The following is a 19,469-nucleotide window of genomic DNA, read 5'->3' on the forward strand; positions in this document are numbered from 1 at the left end:
CCTTATACAGACAAAGGATACTGGAGAAGGATTTGGCAGAAGGTCTGAGCAGTTAGCGAGAACTCCCAGACAAGCCAAATAATAAAAGGAGTTATTGCTTCTTAGGGGCTAGGAGAATAACTTCCTGCTAGTGAAAGGGGTTGGGAAGAGAACCCTGGTCTGTGATAAAGGGGAGAAGCTTAGACACCGCAGGAACTAGTGAAAAGTTGTATTATCTGAAGGAAAACCTGAAGCTCTGAAGGAAGAAATCTCGAAACATCAATAAGAACTGTGTTGTGCTGAAATATACTAAACAAAATACCTCTCAAAGAAAGAACTAGAAAGCCTTGAAACAAAACTACAAATAAACTCTTTTGGATGTTCTAAGAATTCAACTCTTTATACATTAGAAAGTTTTTTACCTCAGCAATCTCAAAACCTTGACTATTCCTATTATACATATATTCCCTGCCTGTTTAATAAACTCTTTATTCTGTTTTTGAAAGTTAATTTGCTTCAAGCGCCTTTTCTCAAAGGTTTAATAAAACTGGACAGCTCCTGTATTTTCAGTAGAGTTCCTGAGCTGAGAAAAAACCTAAACTAAATATCTAAACATAGGGTGGGACAGTCAAGTCTTAAAAGACAAATAATATATACATGCTACTGTAAGGCAACTCAGTCACTGAGGGGAACTGAAGATTTGGCGGGGTAAATCTGCCAACCAGTTGGGGAGATACAGGGGTTTGTCAGACTTGCCTACAAACATAGATTGTAATCTACAGTGTTTCTTGATTTGGAATTTTTGGTGGGCAGGCATGATGCAAACCACAGTTTGTTACATTTCCTGACTCAGAAATGACAGCAAATTGTGGTCTGGAAATTTTCAGTGTATGGGCTGCAAGTAAGCAGAGGAGGAATCATGCATGTTGTAGGACTTCTGAGCGCCTTATCTGACCAAGTAAACTGGTGTCCTTGATCATCTGGCTGCTGCCCATGTCTCTGTATCCATTCACCTTCTGTCAAGTGGGAATTATAGTATAATGTTGTTGGCACGGGGATGGATGAGATAAGGAGCATAAAATATTTGGAGAAGTAAAAAGTAAATATTAGAAAGAGTGCTGCCTTGATACAGAATTGCAGAAGAAATTTCAACTACTTTTTAAAATGTAAAAACCACACTTGATTTGTCTTCATTTTAAAAAGCATAATGGAAGACAAATCAAATTTAATTCCTATGTCATGTAGTATAAATCTCATCACCTTTGGGCTGCCTGAATATGGATATCATGTGAGAATTCAATAAAATCTTACTGGAAAAATGTGTTTCCTTGAAGTTGGCTTGTATTCAAACATACTGCTTTGGCTAACTACTGTATCAAAGCAAAATTCATTGCTGGATCACTGCAGTGCATAACACTTGCCAGTTTCATACTGAAACAATATGCTGTGACCTCTTCCGTGCAGCACCCAGCAGTTTCAGAAACCTTCTGTGCTGAAAAATGATACATTATTGGTCAACAGGACTGGCAGTTTATGTTGCAATCCTTACAAATGTAATATGATAAATATCTAATTCAATTTTAAATCATTTTGAGTGTAAACTAATAAAATTCCCTGAAAATGCTAATGCCATGAGGAGCTCATCCAACCTGGCAGCACAATAGAAGCCACAACAAACAAACTTGCCCTTCTAGAATAACAGCCTGTGTTCTTCCCCATTGCTCTCTAACAAGGAGATGATCAAGAGCTCAGTAAAATGTGCCACCAGCCAATGCTGCAATGGGACATAAGCTCCCTATTTCTACCATGTTGATGAGGGACTCATTTGGGTTTTATTAGAGCAGAGTCTTGCTGCAGAACATCAGGTGATGGAACCTGCAGCTTACCGATTCTTTCAGTGTTGTGCTTCTAATATGCACTGCTAATGAGCTTCTAGTAGCAACAGCTCTGGAATCCAGCTTGCATTAGTGTTTGGGTTTTTTTTGGAAGAACTGGTTCCATTTGATGCTGATTGCACAGAAACTGGAAAAGTCAATGGAGACTAGGGACCTTTCCGCACTAGACCTTAAATCCTGGTTTAACCCTGTCCCCGAACTTACATTCTGCACTACATGCATGCAAGTTCACCGCTGTAATTATCTCGGGGTATTTTTACATTCTACACTGCACTTCAGTTCACCCCTGTAATCATCTCGGGGTATATTTTGTTTCCACATTACATTGAAATCACCCCGGTTTTACCCCACACTTGTCCTGGGATAAACGGATGCTGTTATAACCAGGGATAAATGCAAGGTATAGTGTTACGAGTTGAATGCTGATGAGATCCAAGTGCGGAAAGGACCTAGGAGAGAGGCAAGCTCAGTGTGGCCTCCAGTTATCGTATTTTATCCTCACTGCAAGCCTCACTGCATCTGATGGGTTTATATGGAAGTATGCAGTCCTTGAGACTTGCCCAAGGTTACTAGGAAGGGTGGTGGAGCCTATATGATGTGGAAGTGACATAGGCACATGGGGGGGCGACACTCTGAGTTTTGGCAAAACCCTATGGTAGAATTAGCTTCTACCATAGAGTTTTGCCCAAAAACCAGAGCGTCACCCCCAGCATCTCCGATGTGCCTACATCACTTCCAGGTCACGTAGGCACATCCCGTTTAATTTCAGCGTTCTTCCCTCTTTGGGGGTAATCCCCTCCCCCCAGCAGCCAGCTGACCAGCAGTGGAGAGGTGGGAACCCAAAGGTGGGAGACTGCCTCCCGCACCAAGGGGTCTGGCATCCCAACATAATTCTGGCTTCCCTTCTTCCTGTGATATGACAGTAATGTGGGTCTTTCACACAGTCTAATTTAATGTTAATCAAAAGCAAATTTGCATATTTTTCAATAAAAACATGTGTATAATATTTGTTCATGTCTTGCAGCTCTCCAACATCTGATGTATATTCTATGTGGCTGTTAGGTTAAGCAAGTTTGGCCACCCCTGGTATATGCTGTAGCCCTTTGTGTTCAGGGTAGGGCCTGGTGCTGCCCAGGCTGAAGACCACCGATCTAGGTTGCTTATAAGCCTCATAATTACCTCTGTTGGGGCTGCTAAGAGCCAGCACAGGTAATTGGCCGGGAGGGCGGGATAAAAATCGAATCAATCAATCACAGGCACTAGGTAAAATTTCCTCCTGGGCCTCCTCACACAAGTTGCTTGATTACAACAGGAACATAGCCACTGCTCTAGCAGAACCTCTCCCAGTTTGCCAGATCAACCCAGGCGGCCAGAATTTTAGCCCTACTCCTCTTGGTAGCGATGGCCTTTTATACCTACTTTCTGCATGCTGGTTGCTACAGATACAATGGGATCATCTTGATTCATTCTACCTTTACCTCTATCACCGCTGCCATCACAAAACCTTTTTTCATTGTTACTCATGTTGTGTAGCTGGGGATGGGCTTAGTGACAGCAGGGATAAGCCACTGAGTTATAAGACTGGTTTGAAACTAGATCTCCTCCAAAACACTTGCTCTGTTGCATATATTGCATTGCACCACAACCCATACAGGAAAGCTAGTATCTGCATGTAGCTCCAGTTCAGCAAACGTTTTCCTACTCATGGTAATGTCTAAGACAGCCCTGCCTTCCCTGCAAGCCTGCACACTGAGAGCAGCATGTTCACATCACAATGCCAGCAGAACTTTGGATCAAGAGGGTTGTTTTGTATTCCATTTGGATTGCTGAAGTCTGTGTTTTGATCAGATGCCAGTCATGGTACTGAATTCACAAGTCTTGTGGCAGAAGGGAAGAGGAATGTTGTCATTCATATGGACCACATTAATTACCCATGCCTGTCAGAACTGCAATTTTATCGTGTGGGTATAAAACTGAGTCACCCAACACATCTGTTGTCATCATGAAGGCTGTACAAAATGTAACTGAAAACAAAATCAGTTGTGATTTTTTTGAAACTTTTCTGTGTTTATTAGCTGTTAAGAAATGAATGAATGCTGCAGAAAGGGTAGCTGGTACAACTTGACACCCACGTTGTGTAGTAATGATGGTAATTTAAAAATTATGCTGTTCAATTAATCTCCATAGCACTTTACAGAGTTAGAAAGAAAAAAAGACAGGTGCCTCATAGGAATTTACAATCTAAATTATTACAATGGATGTGATACAGCGACAGGGATCCTTATTTTATGTATTTAAAATATTTAAAGCTGCCTTTCCATACAATGCAGGGTCCCCAAGATTAAAAACACATGTAAATATATAAAAACAATTAAAATAGAATACATTTTAAAAAAACATGTACTGGAGAAAGTCAGTGAGAATCAGCAAGGGAACACCAGACAAAACAAAAAAGTCTTCACCGACTGGCAGAAGACAAGCATATAAGGGGACAGAGGAATTTCTCTGGGGAGGGAATTTTGGTGCCACAACTGAGAAGGCCCTTTCTCAAGTTACCACCCATCTAGCTTCAGATGGCGGGGACAGACAGAGCAGGCTCTCTGAAGAAGTCCGTAGTCATCTGATGGGTTCATATGGAAGTATACGGTCCTTAAAATATGCAGGCCCCAAACCATATGGGACGTTATGCATTTCTTTCAAAATGAATGGAAAAACAACCCCCCCAAAGACCCATTCTTTATGTTTATAATAAAAAACAAATAGGAATAACAATGAGAGAGTGCCATTATTCCATCCGCTCTTTTCACCCCTAGTGCCTGGCCATGCAGTTTAGAGAATTCAGAGAGTTCCGAAGGAAGGGAAAGGAAAGAAGTATTTGAATATTTGATACTGAAGCTTTCCAATTATTTGAGTCAAACATTCAGCACAAAAAGAATTGTGCAAAGTGGTCTTGCTTTCCATATTGCTTCCACCAACCATTACTGGCTCATTGGCTGAGGCACTTTCTCCCTTCATTCTGAAATTTGGCAAGGTTGATTCCTTAGGTTGAGGGCTATTCCCACCAAGAATTTCTAAATTAGATGGAGAACAAATACATTAATGCCAATACGCAAATATGTTGCCTTCAGTTGCCCTATAAAACTGGAAATATTCTTGTCAGTCTGCATTCTGGGAATGACAGGTAAACTCCTGAAAATATAATGCAGAGTTGATGAAAAACAGAGGAGCTGCCATCAACAATCAAAAGCAATGGAAACATAATAATAAGAATGAGATGATACCTCATTGCAATATCTCAGCTGCCATTTTGGATGTCGCCTACCATCCACCAGTAAACAGTGCAGCAGAGCAACAACAGCTGTTATGACCCTCACTGGCTCTGGACTCAAACTGGGAAGCCTCCAAAGAGGAATCTGAGGAGCCAGAGATGTGGCCTGTGGGAGAGCAGGAGCTCCAGAAGACCCCTGCAAGGGAGATGCCCCTGGCCCTTCAGCTCCAGAACTTGCTCCTGAGGAACTTGCAGTGTGAGATCCTCCAGAACTTGCCCCTGGGGAGCCTGCAGTGGGAGCTCCTTCTTCAGAAGTTCCCTCTGTTCCCCCATGTCCTGGGGCAACTAGTCCAGGACCCAATCCTCAAGCCCACCAGAATTAGTGACAGAAGCAGCGGGCTCATGCTGAGATAGCCCAGCAAGGACACAGTGCCTGCGCTCCACCTCCTGAGTCAGATCATGGTGGATGTAATCTGTTGCAGGATCCTGGCTTCAGTTAACCCTGGCAAGATGACTCAGATGCTGCTTTCAGAGCAGGTGGAGTTGCTTCTCTCTTAGCCTATTTAATCCTTGGGCTGGGAAGGGAAGTTTGCTGGATCAGCTGGTCTAGCCACAAGCCCAGCTCTTTCCATCTGGCTCCTGGTGCTGCCCCCAAGCTTTGCTATCCAGGCTTGAGGGCACTACTTCAAAGGAGAGCTGATTGGGCCCGCTGCAGAGCACAAGAGAGTAGTGGAGAAAGATGCATTCTGATGGAGAAAGACTTTTCTTCCAATGGACAAAGGATTCCTTCTTCCATTGAAAAGACTCATTGACCAATGGAGGCAAGCCATTTGCTCAGACCATAATAAATGGAGAACCAAATGCTGGGAATAGATACAGCTACAATTATTTGAAATTGCCACATCTTCCATATGATAATTGCTTATTGGGATCTCTCATGCTGTTCCTATTTTAAGTACAAATATCTAGATGACATTGCTGATTAAATCTAATACATTTTAGCAGGAAGTCACAAGGCTATCATGAAATGCTTCCATGGGGCAGCAGCTCCATTCAGCCATAGTGTTTGTAAGCTATTCATCATATAAGTGATATTCATGTTGTTTATGGACATACCCCTACATATGGCCCAGGAATGTGCAGTGCTAAATTGATATCAGGATGTAAAATTTCCAGAAATATTGAAGCTAGGTCATTTATCAAAAATCTGTGCCAGTGTTCCAGATGTATGTAAGCAATGTTGGGAGCAAAGCCAATGTTTTCTGCATTTCTTTTGGAACTGTTCTCAAATGCCAAATTTCTGGCCCACAGTTACAGGTCTGATTCATGGGACGGCAGGGTGTCCATTACCTTTCAATCCCAAAATGATTTGACTGGATTATCTGAAAAGATCAGTTTTAGAATCTAATGTAATGATGATTTTTGGTCTGCTTTACAGCACCTAAGCTTTGGACCACCAAAAATGTTATGCTGGAGATCATGGGATGGAGGCTGTAAGAAGGAGGGGAACTGGGTGAGATAGTGTGGGAAAGCTGGATGGTTCTAACCCTTTGTATTGCAGCAAACAGGAAAAAGTCTAAACCTCCTTTTATTATAGAGTGGTATCAGACTGTGTTAATTGTGAAATTAGCATTATTTAAGATTCATGGAGATGTTTATGACAGCAAATTCCAAGATGAGGCCATGCCTTGTGTGACTTCTGTATTAGATTTAAATGTTTATCAACTGCAACCATGTCTTGTTACTTGGTACAAATTTAAAAAATAAATAAATTAACAACATTAATTTTTATTGCAAAAAAGAGAACTGAAATATATGCAATATTTATTTTCTTACCATATCTACACTTACTACTTTAAGAGTATCAGGCACATAATGTGTAATGCTTTAAACCAATAAAATGGTAGGTTCATTATAAAATGTAAAACAAATAAAATGCCTTTAGTTTTATTCTAATACGAATCTAGCCATGGACAATTTAGCAAGCACATCTTACTTTGTGCCAGTGATGAAAACAGAAAAAAAAAAACCTATCATAGTGAACAAAATGAACTTTTTTTTTTTGCTCCCCGATGGGGAATTTTTTATTGCATTTTTATTAAAACTACAAACTATAACAGAAATAAGGAGGGGGACTACATTTAAGGGGATAAAGAAAAGATACCCACTACTGACTAAAAACCCAAGAGAGGAGATCTTCTAATCAGCTTAAATACACATCTAGTCTTAATCATATTAATCTCATTACAAACTGAGTCACATAGTTTAACTTTTCCCACATCTTAAATTTAACTGATATCAGGAAATACCCCAAAGCATCTCAATTCAAAATTTTTCAAAGGCACAATTCAGAGTCCTTTAGCCTTCACTTCTTCTTGTCCAGTCTCTTCCGCAATTTATAAGGATTTTTAGGAGCTAATGCCCCTTTCTCAGACAGAGAGTCTTCTCCTGAAGAAGAAGAAGTCCAGCTCGCCACTGGACTTGCTGTCCCCTTCTTTTTCTTCCTCCTCTGGCCCTCCCAGCTGGACTCTTTAAAATTCTCTCGCTTTCAGAACAGAGTCAATATTTTCTTTTTTATCCTTGATTTTGAAGGTGACACCTTCTGGAATTAGCCATCTATATCCAATTGAATTTGTTTGAAGAAAAAGAACAAGATCTTTATATTTCTTTCTCCGCTGTCTTATTTCAAATGGAATAGCCTTCAGTACTCTGATAACACTCTCCCCAGCTCTCAGGGGTGCTCCAGATACTGCTTTCAGGATTGCATCCCTTACATGCCTCTTTGAGAATCTTACGACAATTTCCCCAGGCAGATTATTTTTCTTTATATATCCTGAATATGACCTGTAGGCCACATCCATTTCGCTTAACAAAAATTCCGCCTTCATCTCTGTCACTGGGGCCAGTATTTCACTCATCACTTCCTTCAGATTCTCTCCCTTAGTCTCTGCCGTGTCCTGAAAGCGAAGAATCATATTAGCCTTTTCCATTTGTAGGTGTAGCAACTGCTCTTCTGTAGAAACTTGCTTCTTTTCCAGTTTTTGTACTTTCTTCTTCACCTTTTGGGTAGTGGCGTCCACTTCTTTCACCTTCTCATTTGTTTGATTCATCATTTTCAGAGTCTTGCTTATCTGATTTTGTTGAGTGGTGATACACTGGGTCATTGATGTCATCTGCTCTTTGAGATTATTCATTTGGTCCAGCAGGTGGCGCATGGAGTCTGCCAAAGTCTTTGCCGGCTCGTAGACTCCTTCCGCTTTTGGGCTCTCAATTACTTTCAATTTCAGATGCTTCTCTTTCTCCGTCCTCTTCCCCGCCATGTTTTTCTCTTTGTTTACTTTTGCAAGCTTTTTGAAAGTCTCTGAATATGCTCCTTAACACTCGCACTTGCCTTGCTAAGTACTCCTTAGCAGTTTTAACCTTTTATGCTTCCGCTCCCCCCCTCAATCGCTCTAAAGTCTATGCGTTTGGGAGGCATCCCTCCCCCGCTCGCCTTATCTTCTGTTCCGTGGGGTGGGGAGCTTATTTTCTTTTAAATCAATGCTTAACGACTCATGTTCATTACCGGTCCACAGACCTCGTTTACACTCCATTTCATGCTCGATCTCCTGCGCTTGCCCCGGTCAGCGTCACTTAGTCCATTCGGTTTGTCAGCACGAAGAACCATCAGAGTGGAGAGGTGCCTCAATTCTCCGCCATTACGCCGTCGAAGAGGCAACCTCTCAAAAGCTCCATGGCCAGGGTCCCTTCAGCCGGGTCCCTGGGGGAGTAGTGAGCCTGCACCCCCCCTCCTTCGGCTGGAGTGCAGCTTCACCCCTGGGAGGTCCAGGAGGTGAGTCTGCTAGTGTGCCGCCATCAACCGGAAGTCCCAAAATGAACTTTTTAATGTCTGTTCTTAAAAGCAGTCCTCACGGCAATCAGTAATTTTTAGAATTAAAAGAAATGTACAACAGTTGCCTATGGGTGACAACAGTGAAATTGGTGTATGCTTTCTAAACAATGGGTTGGATCTAGACTAAAATATCCAGTGGCAAGATGGAACTTTCTTGTCTCCCTCTTCTCACTGCAGCCCACTGATTGCCATAAAATGCTGCTCCTGGTGAATAGGGAACCCTGATGAATTACATGTTTTTTGGGGGGGGTCTGCAGTGGAAAGGGGGGAATTGGTGGAACTTGTCTGTTTTTTCTGGATCCAGCTCAGAAGATGCCACAAGATTCCTGTTTAATTTTGCTGTGGTAAACTTAACAAAAATATTTATACCAGCTCAAGTTTTAAGGACCAAAACCAACTTCATCTAGGTAGGTTCTGGTCCACAAAAGTATATGCTGGAATAAAGTTTTGCTAATTTTTAAGGCACCCCAAAATTCTTCCTCCTTTTTACATCTAATTAATGATCACAGAATCACAGAGTTGGAAGGGACCTCCAGGGTCATCTTTTCCAACCCCCTGCACAATGCAGGAAATTCACAAGTTCCTCTACCCCACCTCCCTGTGACCCCCTGCTCTATGCCCAGAAGAGGGCAAAAAAAACCAAAACAACCCCTCCAGGATCCCTGGCCAAACTGGGCTGGAGAACAATTGCTTCCTGACCCCAAAGTGGTGATCAGCATTTTCCTGAGCATGTAAGAAAGGGCCATGAGAACTAAGCACTGGTGCAACCCTTCCCGCCCTCCTTCTCATGATCTGCCTAAGTTCACAGAATCTGCATTGCTGTCAGATGGCCATCTAGCCTCTGTTTGAAAACCTCCACAGAAGGAGAGCCCACCACCTCCATAGGAAGCCTGTTCCACTGAGGGACCGCTTTCACTCAGGAAGTACTTTCTCATGTTTAGCCAAAAACTCTTTTGATTTAATTTCAACCTGTTGGTTCAGTGCAACCTTCTGGGACAACAGAAAACAACTCCACACCATCCTGTATATGACAACCCTTCAAATACTTGAAGATGGTTATCATATCACCTCTCAGTTGTCTCCTCTCTTTCAAACTGTTTTCACCTTTCTGGTGGTGTAACTACTGGGGTCCAGCCTTTCTCCTTGCTCCAGGAGTATGGACAGAGATAGAACAAAGAGACAAGAGACAAGCTACGTGCTGTAACATTTTTCCCTTTCTCTGTGTGAACCCTTTATATGTAACCTCTATAAAGGCACCACTCTGTAGTGTCCTGAGGTGACCGTGTGTGCCTCCTTGCCTCCATAATTTTCACTGCCACCAAAGGCTCTCTTGCCTTTGACTTCTTAGTTGGACACAGAGAATAGGGTGGCTTAGTTGTATGTAGTAAATTAACAGAAGGGTCAGCATGTGGGGGTGGCTCTGAGGTAAAAGGGGATCGTCTAAAATAGACAAGATGGGTAGCTGTGTTAGTCTGTCTGCAGCAGTAGAAAAGAGCGAGAGTTCAGCAGCACCATAGAGAATAACAAAATATGTGTCAGGGTATGAGCTTCTGTGAGTTACTGCTCAGTTCTTCAGAAACAGTTGTTTTTCTTAAATATGAATAGATTTTATAAGTAAAACAGTGTAATGGTTTCTATATGGCTAATAAGCATAATAGTTTCAGATAGGTATATAAGCATAATGGTTCCTTAAATAGACCTAGCCATATGAGCTTATTTCCTCACTTGCCACTTAATTTCCCAATTTAGCCACCCAGGCTAATAACTTCCACTCAGACCACAGATTTCTCTCACAGTCTACAACACCTGAGGTTCCTTCTTCTACACACACTGCTCAGCACTAACTCTCATACAAAGGGTGCTTTCACACATGCTGAATGATGCCGAGTGATTCAATCCATTTTCAGTGCACTTTGCAAGTGGATTTTACTGTGCAAAATGGTAAAGTCTGCTTGCAAATTATCACTAAAGTGCATTGAAAGTGGATTGAGAGTGCATTATTCAGCATGTGACAGCCCCCAAAGCCTCCCTCTGAACCACTCAGTCAGCTCCGCCCCCTAGAATACAGCTACCATCCCAACATAACACACTTCACTCACCTATCCAGCCCCTCCTCTTTCTTACTCTACATGTCTTTATTTTAGAACACAGCATCATATATTTAAAAGTCCACACTGAAACACAGAAATAAAATATGCACACATGACCGCTTTCCCACTAGCCGCTGCTCCGTCCTCGATCTTCCTTTCCCCACGATTCTACATGTCAATTTCCTACTACTTGCTGTGCAGGCGCATTTTGCCCCGCAGCTTCACCCGATTTCCCCCGCAAAGCTGCGGGGCAAAATGTGCCTGCACAGCAAGTAATGGGAAATTGACATGTAGAATCGGGGGAAAGGAAGAGCAAGGACGGAGCAGCAGCTAGTGGAAAATCGGTCAGTATTTACATGGCAAAACACCACACAAGTTTTATAGATGATTTAGATTCTAGAGCCCAGTTATCCCACTGGCTTATTTCCAGCAGGAAACTGGAGGGGAGGGACTAATTCCATACCCTAGGGTCAACTGTATTTTATATGGTCCAATCTAGAGGTACTGTGGATCATTCACAGTTGTTCTTGCTAGCTGGCCAAGCCTATTATGTTCAGCTGGAGCAGAATGTTCTGGATGGCCCATCTACACGTCCCCTAAACCTACAACAGCATTGCAGGGTTTTATGACACAGTTCCATTGTAGACACCAAGGAAAGGGATTTCAGGAAGAGAGATGAGCCCCTTCCTCACAGGTACTACTTCATACATTTGACATTTCCACCCAGTCTCAAACAGGTTGCAAGACTGTCAATGATACGTTACCATACCTTTCTAACACCAGTGAAATCTTGAGTGTAGTTGTTGTTGTTTTTTTTTGGGGGGGAATGCTAAATATGTATGGTTCCAAACAGATCAAAATGCTATTTGTTCCTGTAATCTGATAGAAAGCAAGACATTGCGTGGGTATCGCCACCTACATGAGTAAGCCCAACACAGGTTCTGAATACTGATATCTTTTGATCATCTGTCTAATAGCAGGTTTTTTTCCAAAGTCTCAAATAATGATTCCATTTTAACTCTCCCGAGATATTGAAAGCCGAAAGGTTCTACTTTTCAGGTTTTACTGTGGGCAGAGTGTGACGAGCTGGCCCTGAACAGAGGGCTATCATGCACAGCATTTTCAGCCATCTGTTATGAACTCTGTGGACTTGTGCTGGTGCCTAGATGTTTAAGGAAGGAAGGGGAATGACCCTCTAGCCATGACATTTGCAGTGGGCATGGAAAAGAGCAGGAATTATCTGCTTGTCATGTGTGTCTTTGAGAGAGCTAGAAACCCCCTACTCCAGTGGAACTATGCCCATAGTTGTTTCAGAGATAAAATGCTAAGCAGATTTGATTACGAACAGACCCGTGTAGGGGGTTTTATTTTGTTTTGGTTTTTTGTCTGTTATCTGAGAGAGCAAGACACTGTGGCACACCAGGCTTAGTGTAACTGTACCTCAAAACACCAACATGCTTGCCAAAATGAAGTGTATCTGCTGCTCTCTACGGCAGAGAGATTTAGTTTTATTTAAATACTCTATAAGGAATAAAGTGCTTACCACTGTTTTGGCCTATTGGGATGAATCTGACATTCTATTGACATATGCTATAGATTTAATTTAATGCTGTGGTTCAGATGTCTCTTTTGATAAATTTCAGTGAAAAGCTACACTAAGAAGGGTTGAGCTCTTTCAATATTTATGGAGTTTAAAAGGCAGGAATAGGAAACGAAATACGGTAATTGAAACAACGTTTGGGTATATCTGTGTTGCAAAGAGTTCTGAAGGCAACTAGTTATTAGTAGGGATGATATTGAATTTCTCATCCATAGTGTTTTGACTCAGAAATACCCATTTTGATATAACTTCTCCCTTGTACAAATCCAACCCATGAGCGTGCATTTTTGTGCTTTTTCTGTTTCTTTGAATCTGTTTTTACCATAACCATTCAATTTGCACATTTTTAATGTCCTTTTTGTGTCAAGGGCACATGGCATAAATATATAAACAGCACAAAGTAGTGTAAAAGAAGCAAATGCATGAAGAATATCAGTAATAAGAAAGCGAAAGGACTCACAACAACATACAGAATGGGAAAGGTCATGTATGTACAGCCCCATTTAGTTGCTGTGAATATTTGGAATAATGTTTGGAATACGGCTTGGAAAGATCCATTCGAATTCTTGTTCAGAAAATCTTATTTCTTCTTTAACAATGATAAATTGATATATCTGAGTCATTCTCATTTTCCTTTTATTGTTAGGTATAATGGCAATTCGATCTGTAGAAACTGGAGTTGTGGCAGTTAAATCCATTAACAGCAACTATTACTTAGCCATGAACAAGAATGGAAAAGTCTATGGTTCTGTAAGTACATTTCTTCTGCTTGATCTTAGCTCATGCTTAAATTGCTCCATTGAACACAGTAGGAATTCTGAAAAATGTGTCTAGCAGATTGGGTTCTAAAAGGCTTTCCTTACTGTAATTCTGGGTATAGATGCACAAGCACAATTTAGTGGGATGTGGACAAGTCTGAAATTCTCAAGTTATATGAGCTGCCTCCCTCCTTCCCCATCTTTTATTTATTTATTAAGATATTTATATCCTAACTTTTCTTGTTGTTTCAGGTAGATTACAAATTATAATGAAAAAGTCACAATTTAAAAGCATTCCAATCTAAAACACCCAAATAAATGTGAAGACTGATGACTTCCCAGTTTACTAAGTTTCCAAGTTTCCAGCATTACCACAATTTGTTGAGATGTCCAAATTCAGGTTCTCACCTGGGATTGATTCAGAACAACTGATTTCAGCTGATTTAGAATCCCTGTTTCTCGGTAACAAAGGCTTCCTAAACCAAGAAGCAAAAAGTAGAGCATTTCAGGCTCATTCACATCACAAATTGTGGTTTATTCTTGACATCTACACATTTTCAAAATTGTTCCGCAATCTCTGCTCATCCCTGGAGTTTCCCAATACCACCTTTTTTCTTAATATTACACGCTCCATCATTTTCTCATTGCTTTTCCCTAAGGTTCTTAATTATGTGAAGCAGAATATTTTCCAGTCCTTGGAATTTCCCCAGGAAATTTTTCATGTCTAAAGAGTCATTGTTTTATAAAATTAATAACAACAAATAGATGCCATGGCCAATAACAAATATTAGGCAAGCTCTGCAGTTTCAAAGTTGTCGTTAATGTTTTTCATGTGAGTCTCTCTAGGAATTGTGTGAGATAGTATATTTATGTTTTATTGGTTTCTAAAATCAATAAAGGGGAGGGATAAAACCACAAATATAATAATAATATATATATATTTTAAAAAATCTGGTTATAAATTTGCCTGATTGGTGGTGCAGCCCAAATCAAAATTGAAACCAGAGTTTATATGTCTTCTCTTTTACATGGTGGAAGGGATAGCATAATCACCAATCAGATAGGAACTCTCCAGTAATTCAAGGGATGCTATGGCACAACAATGGAGAAGACAATTAACAGTGCAATCCTAAGCAAAGTTACACCCTTCTAAGTCCATTGAAGTCAATAGGCTTGAAATAGTGTAACTCCATTTAGGGTTGCACTGTAAATTCTGTTGCAAAAGGCGAGTGGGTAGAGAAATCCATGGGCATAATGCGTGCAGTTCTTTGGCTTTGCCAAAATTAGCACATGAGCAGTTTTCAGTGCATTTGGATTTTCCCTCCTTAAATTTACAAACTGTACAGGAAGTATATGCTGTATTGTCTTTACAGTTTTACAAGTATTATTCCAATAAGAATAATCCCCACATAAAACGTTGACATTGAAACTCCATGTGATTTTTTTTCTTTCTTAATCAAATACTTCAGTTCAAATATTGATAAGGATCCATTCCTACCCCTACCTAAGTCGAAGAAAGGCTGCTTAGGCTAGAGGTGGGCTCCTTGGAACATGGTTGGATCCACCCTGTTAAATTCTGTTAAGACACAAAAAATAACATGTGGTAATTTTTAAATTTTGTGTACTAAATATAAGTAAAAGTAAATATGCTAAATCAGATTTCCCTTTATTTATGGCATTGGGAAAGTGTCCAGTTCAGATTTTTTTCTGAGAAAACTTACATCACTGCCTATGCTTTTGTTCAGGAGGAAGTTACACAGAAAATTGTAATTATCTGATCCAGTATTCACTGGAATTCCGTGCTAGTCCCTTCTGTTTTATCTCATGCTGAGCAATAATCATATTGCCTTTTTAATGCAATGAGCAATGGCTAGGCTTAAACCTGATAGGCTCGTGAACTAATTATATAAAAAAAAGAGTGTTAATTATTTCAGCAAATGTTTGTGTTTTTCTTAGATTAACACTGCAGTCCTAAACAGAGGTACATCCTTCTAAGCCTGTTGACATCACTAGACTTTGAAAGGTATAACTCTGCTTGGGATTGCACTATAAATAACCACAAAATGTTTAAAACTCTGAAGATTCTCATGTGCATTTTCATCTTCCTTTAATCATTTTGCTAAACTTAGCCTGGTTTATTTCTTGGGAATATTTGAATAGCATCACTTGATCTGACAATGTGATGGCACTAATTAGAATTTGAGTTTTTGGTCTCTTCACTCAGTTTGCAAAAGGGGGAAAATGTATTTGAGCCACTCAGATTTGCAAAAAAAGAAAAAGAGAGAAACTAAGGCCACAATCCGTCACAGAGCTGGCTGCAGTTATGTCCACTGATTTCACTGTTTACTGGATCATGATCTACCCTCTTAAAAGTTAGAAATAGCCAGTGAAGGGTTCAGTAGCACATAGTCAAGCAATACTTGTAGGGCATTTATGTGTTTTTATTATTTATGTTGAGGCTTAAACTGACTGCTCATCCACACTTCTTCCCAGTTTTTTTCTTGTTCCAAACCACCTGTTCTAGTTTCCAAAGTAGAACTGATGTTCTAGGAATCCTCAGTTCCCCCATTTTTATATCCAAATTTTGTGCAAAGCTCTGTGCATACACAGCTTGTCAAAGTTTTTAGTCTTTCAGATAATTCCTTCCTTTCCCACCATACTGATGTGTTCCTGTGCAGCAATAAAGCAGTCTTGATAGAATTGTGCATACAGCTGTAACAAGTTTCTTCCGATGTGGTTTTTACCCATGTGTAGGAAGATAAAGTTCCCATGAGTACTACTCTGGACAACAGTAATCTTGATGCAGCCAGATAGACAATCACATCGAGATTTATTTTCTTTGGTGGTTTTTTCCATTGTGCACATTCACATTGTAAAGAAACAAATTAATGTAAAATTGCACCAAACTGCATACACTCCAGATCCAGGTGGGTAGCCGGGTTGGTCTGAAGTGGTAGAACAAAGTTTGAGTCCAGTGGTGCCTTTGACCAACAAGCTTCCGTGTGCAAGCACACTTCTTCAGTTCTTCCTCAACTATTACATATAGAAAGGAGGGGTTAGTTGCCAGGAAGGGCCAATTAGAGTCAAGACAGAAACAAAATTGGAAATTACCAGTCCATACATATAGTCAGAGGGTGAGCAGTAAATTATCATTTAAATGATCATACAGACTATATGAACTAAGCTTATTATTTCTGTTTGGTCCTTGTATCTGTTAAACATCTTTATTACGCTGTATGATAATTTACTACTCCCCCTCTACTTATGTGTATGGACTGGTAATTTCCCATTTTGTTTCTGTCTCTGTCTTGACTCTAATTGGCCCTTCCTGGCAACTAAACCTCCCCCCCCTTTCTGTATGTAATGGTTGAAGAAATTCTGTTTCACTGTATCTGAAGAAGTATGCTTGCACAAGAAAGCTTATGCCTTGAATAAAACTTTATTGATCTTAAAGGGGTCACTGGACTCCTACTTTGTTCTGCATACAGTCTAGTTTTGGAATTGATTTTAGAAATTCTCCTAGTTAAATTGAACTTACAGATGAATGGAGCATAATTAAGATAGAATGAGGAAAGTATGTCCCTAAATGGAAACAGAGGTGGAGTTCAGCTATAATGCAGAACCATGGTTTAATTAAACTAACTGTGGTTACATCATCATCTGAATGCAGGCCACTTCACTAGCGATGGTTAGAGTCTGTCAAACTACAATCTAAAACTACCAAGTGGGGGACCCAACAAGAATTATGAGGGGATTTTTACACATCCCCCAGCTTTGCTCCCTCGGCAGCAGTAATGTCTGCCTCCCCATCCCTCCTGACCCCAGGTTAACTGTGGCTGTGGCTCCCTGCCCCTGAGGAGGTACCACTGTAACAGTGAAGCTGGTGAGCCACGTGGGGCTGGTGTCTAAGGTCACCCTGAGGCCAGTGGCAGAGGCTGGTCCCAGCATGGCTCCTGTCCTCCACCACTGGGCCCAACGCAGCTCCTGGCTTCAGCCACCATCACCACCACAGCTCCCAGGTGTCAACAGAGATGGCAAATGGCATCTGCTCAGACAATGCTGTTGTTTGGGGGATATTTAAACCTTTCAATTTCATTTTTTAAGGTTTTCAGATTTTTTCCCCGCAAACCTGGGGGGTCCCCCAACTTTGCAGAACTGTTTTGTGTCAGTTTAGCCCAGACCTTCAGTTTAAGTATCCACAGATGGGCCCACACTTGACTATTAGAATATAAGAGGTTGAAGTTGGTTAACTAACCGCAGTTAGTTTTCCTCATGGTGTGGCATACAAATCCTAGAATGTTCCTTTGCCAAGGCAATAACACCAGCAAACCAAGATTTGAGTGATCATTTGGAAGCTGAATCCTGGTTTCAGTGATCATCATTAAAATAAACCATTGTTTTGCATTATGTCTGAACTGAGACACAAGCAGTACAAGGTCATTTTCCAGTGGTCCAGGAGTGGGGCAGTACTTGACTCCTTATTCCTGGGAAAGCACCTCCCCCTTCCGTAGGCAGGGCCGGCAAACTTTGATCCCAGAGGGGAGGGGTTTATCCTCTGATCCCCAGTCTTACTGGCCCTGCCTTCTGAGCAGGACATGCTGGCTGTGCTCTGAAGAGCACGAAGATCCCAGAAGACACCAGAAGGTTAGAAGAAGAAGCAGAGACCTAAAGGGCAATGGGAGAAGGTACTTACCTTCCAGCCCTAAAACATATTCGAGAGCTGTAGGCCTCGAATAACAATGGATCCGGCACCGGCAGTCCTGGGAGGCCCCCAGGAGGTCGCGGCACCGAGAGGAACGCCTCGGACCCCACTGGGAAGGCAGTGGTAAACTGCTCTCCCCACCCCCTATCCAGCTGCAGTGGCGTGCAACGATTTTGGGGACAGACGCTCAGTGAACAGCCTGGGGAGAGCAGAGGCAAGAGAGGCGGCCAAGGGTGGTGCAGAATCTCTGTCACCGTCCCTTTTGGCATTGGAATGGAGCCCCCTCCTTGTTCCAGATCGTGGCAAGGAGGGACGTGTCTCCTGCGCAGTGTACCCGGTCGGCTGAACCACGGAAGGACTGTATCCATTGAGAACTGGAAAGGTGTGGAGGGCGAGAGAGAAAGAGGATTACCCCCTCCTCCAGTTTTCTTTTCCCCACTCTTTACTCCTTTCCTCTGGATCTGGATGGGAGGTTCTTTAAAAGGACAAATTGCTTCTTGTCCATGGGTCAGGTCTCTAGCAGGGACATTTTACAGTCCTTATTGCTGGGCCTTTGGGAAAGGGAGCAACAATAGACAGCCTACTTCTTCCCCACCGGATTCAGCTGATGTGGGTGGGATAGGGCTCCATTTTGGGGCTCTGTTAGGAGAGTGATGGTGGCTACTTGCACTTTCAGGTTCCCCTAAAGTGGCTGAGAACATCTAGCTCCCAAGGCACAGAGAGTCTTAACCCTTCACAGACTACCAATATAGTCTCCCAAAATACTGAGCCCTCAGGAGAGGAAACCCAGTCAAATTTCTCTCCTGGCTTAGAGAGGAAATGACAAAAAATTCACTGGTCTAGGGCAACAGGCAGCTCCTTCATAGGCTACTGTCCTCTCTGCTAAAAGAGACAGGAGTCTCAGTACAGAGGGCAGCCCTCCTCCTAGAAATACAGGCCTCCCAAGCATAGTGCCAGAAAAAGGTGAACTATTAGAGCAGGAGAAAGAAAATGGTGCCTGTCATTCAATCTAGACTCTTCCTCCTAATCTCTATAATAGAATATGGGCTAAGGTCATGAGGGCACTAGAGCTTACATATACTCCAAAGAGCCTCCCAAGCATAGTGCCAGAAAAAGGTGAACTATTAGAGCAGGAGAAAGAAAATGGTGCCTGTCATTCAATCTAGACTCTTCCTCCTAATCTCTATAATAGAATATGGGCTAAGGTCATGAGGGCACTAGAGCTTACATATACTCCAAAGATACAGGAAGACAAGGAGGATCCTGGGTTCTTTCCTGTAGGCTC

At 41.7% G+C, this 19,469-nt stretch overlaps 1 protein-coding gene across 2 annotated transcripts in view; it reads left to right on the forward strand.

Annotated features, from left to right (window-relative positions):
- FGF10 (fibroblast growth factor 10) overlaps positions 1 to 19,469 on the forward strand; it is a 117,825-nt gene that overhangs the window by 89,156 nt on the left and 9,200 nt on the right. For both annotated transcript variants that reach the window (XM_015424470.1, XM_015424468.1), the window contains exon 3: positions 13,371 to 13,474. In XM_015424470.1, the coding sequence (XP_015279956.1) occupies positions 13,371 to 13,474 (104 nt within the window). The remainder of the gene's footprint in view (positions 1 to 13,370; positions 13,475 to 19,469) is intronic.

Source organism: Gekko japonicus, unplaced genomic scaffold (genome assembly GCF_001447785.1).
Source record: "Gekko japonicus isolate JY-2015 unplaced genomic scaffold, Gekko_japonicus_V1.1 scaffold82, whole genome shotgun sequence".
Taxonomy (NCBI): Eukaryota; Metazoa; Chordata; class Lepidosauria; order Squamata; family Gekkonidae; genus Gekko; species Gekko japonicus.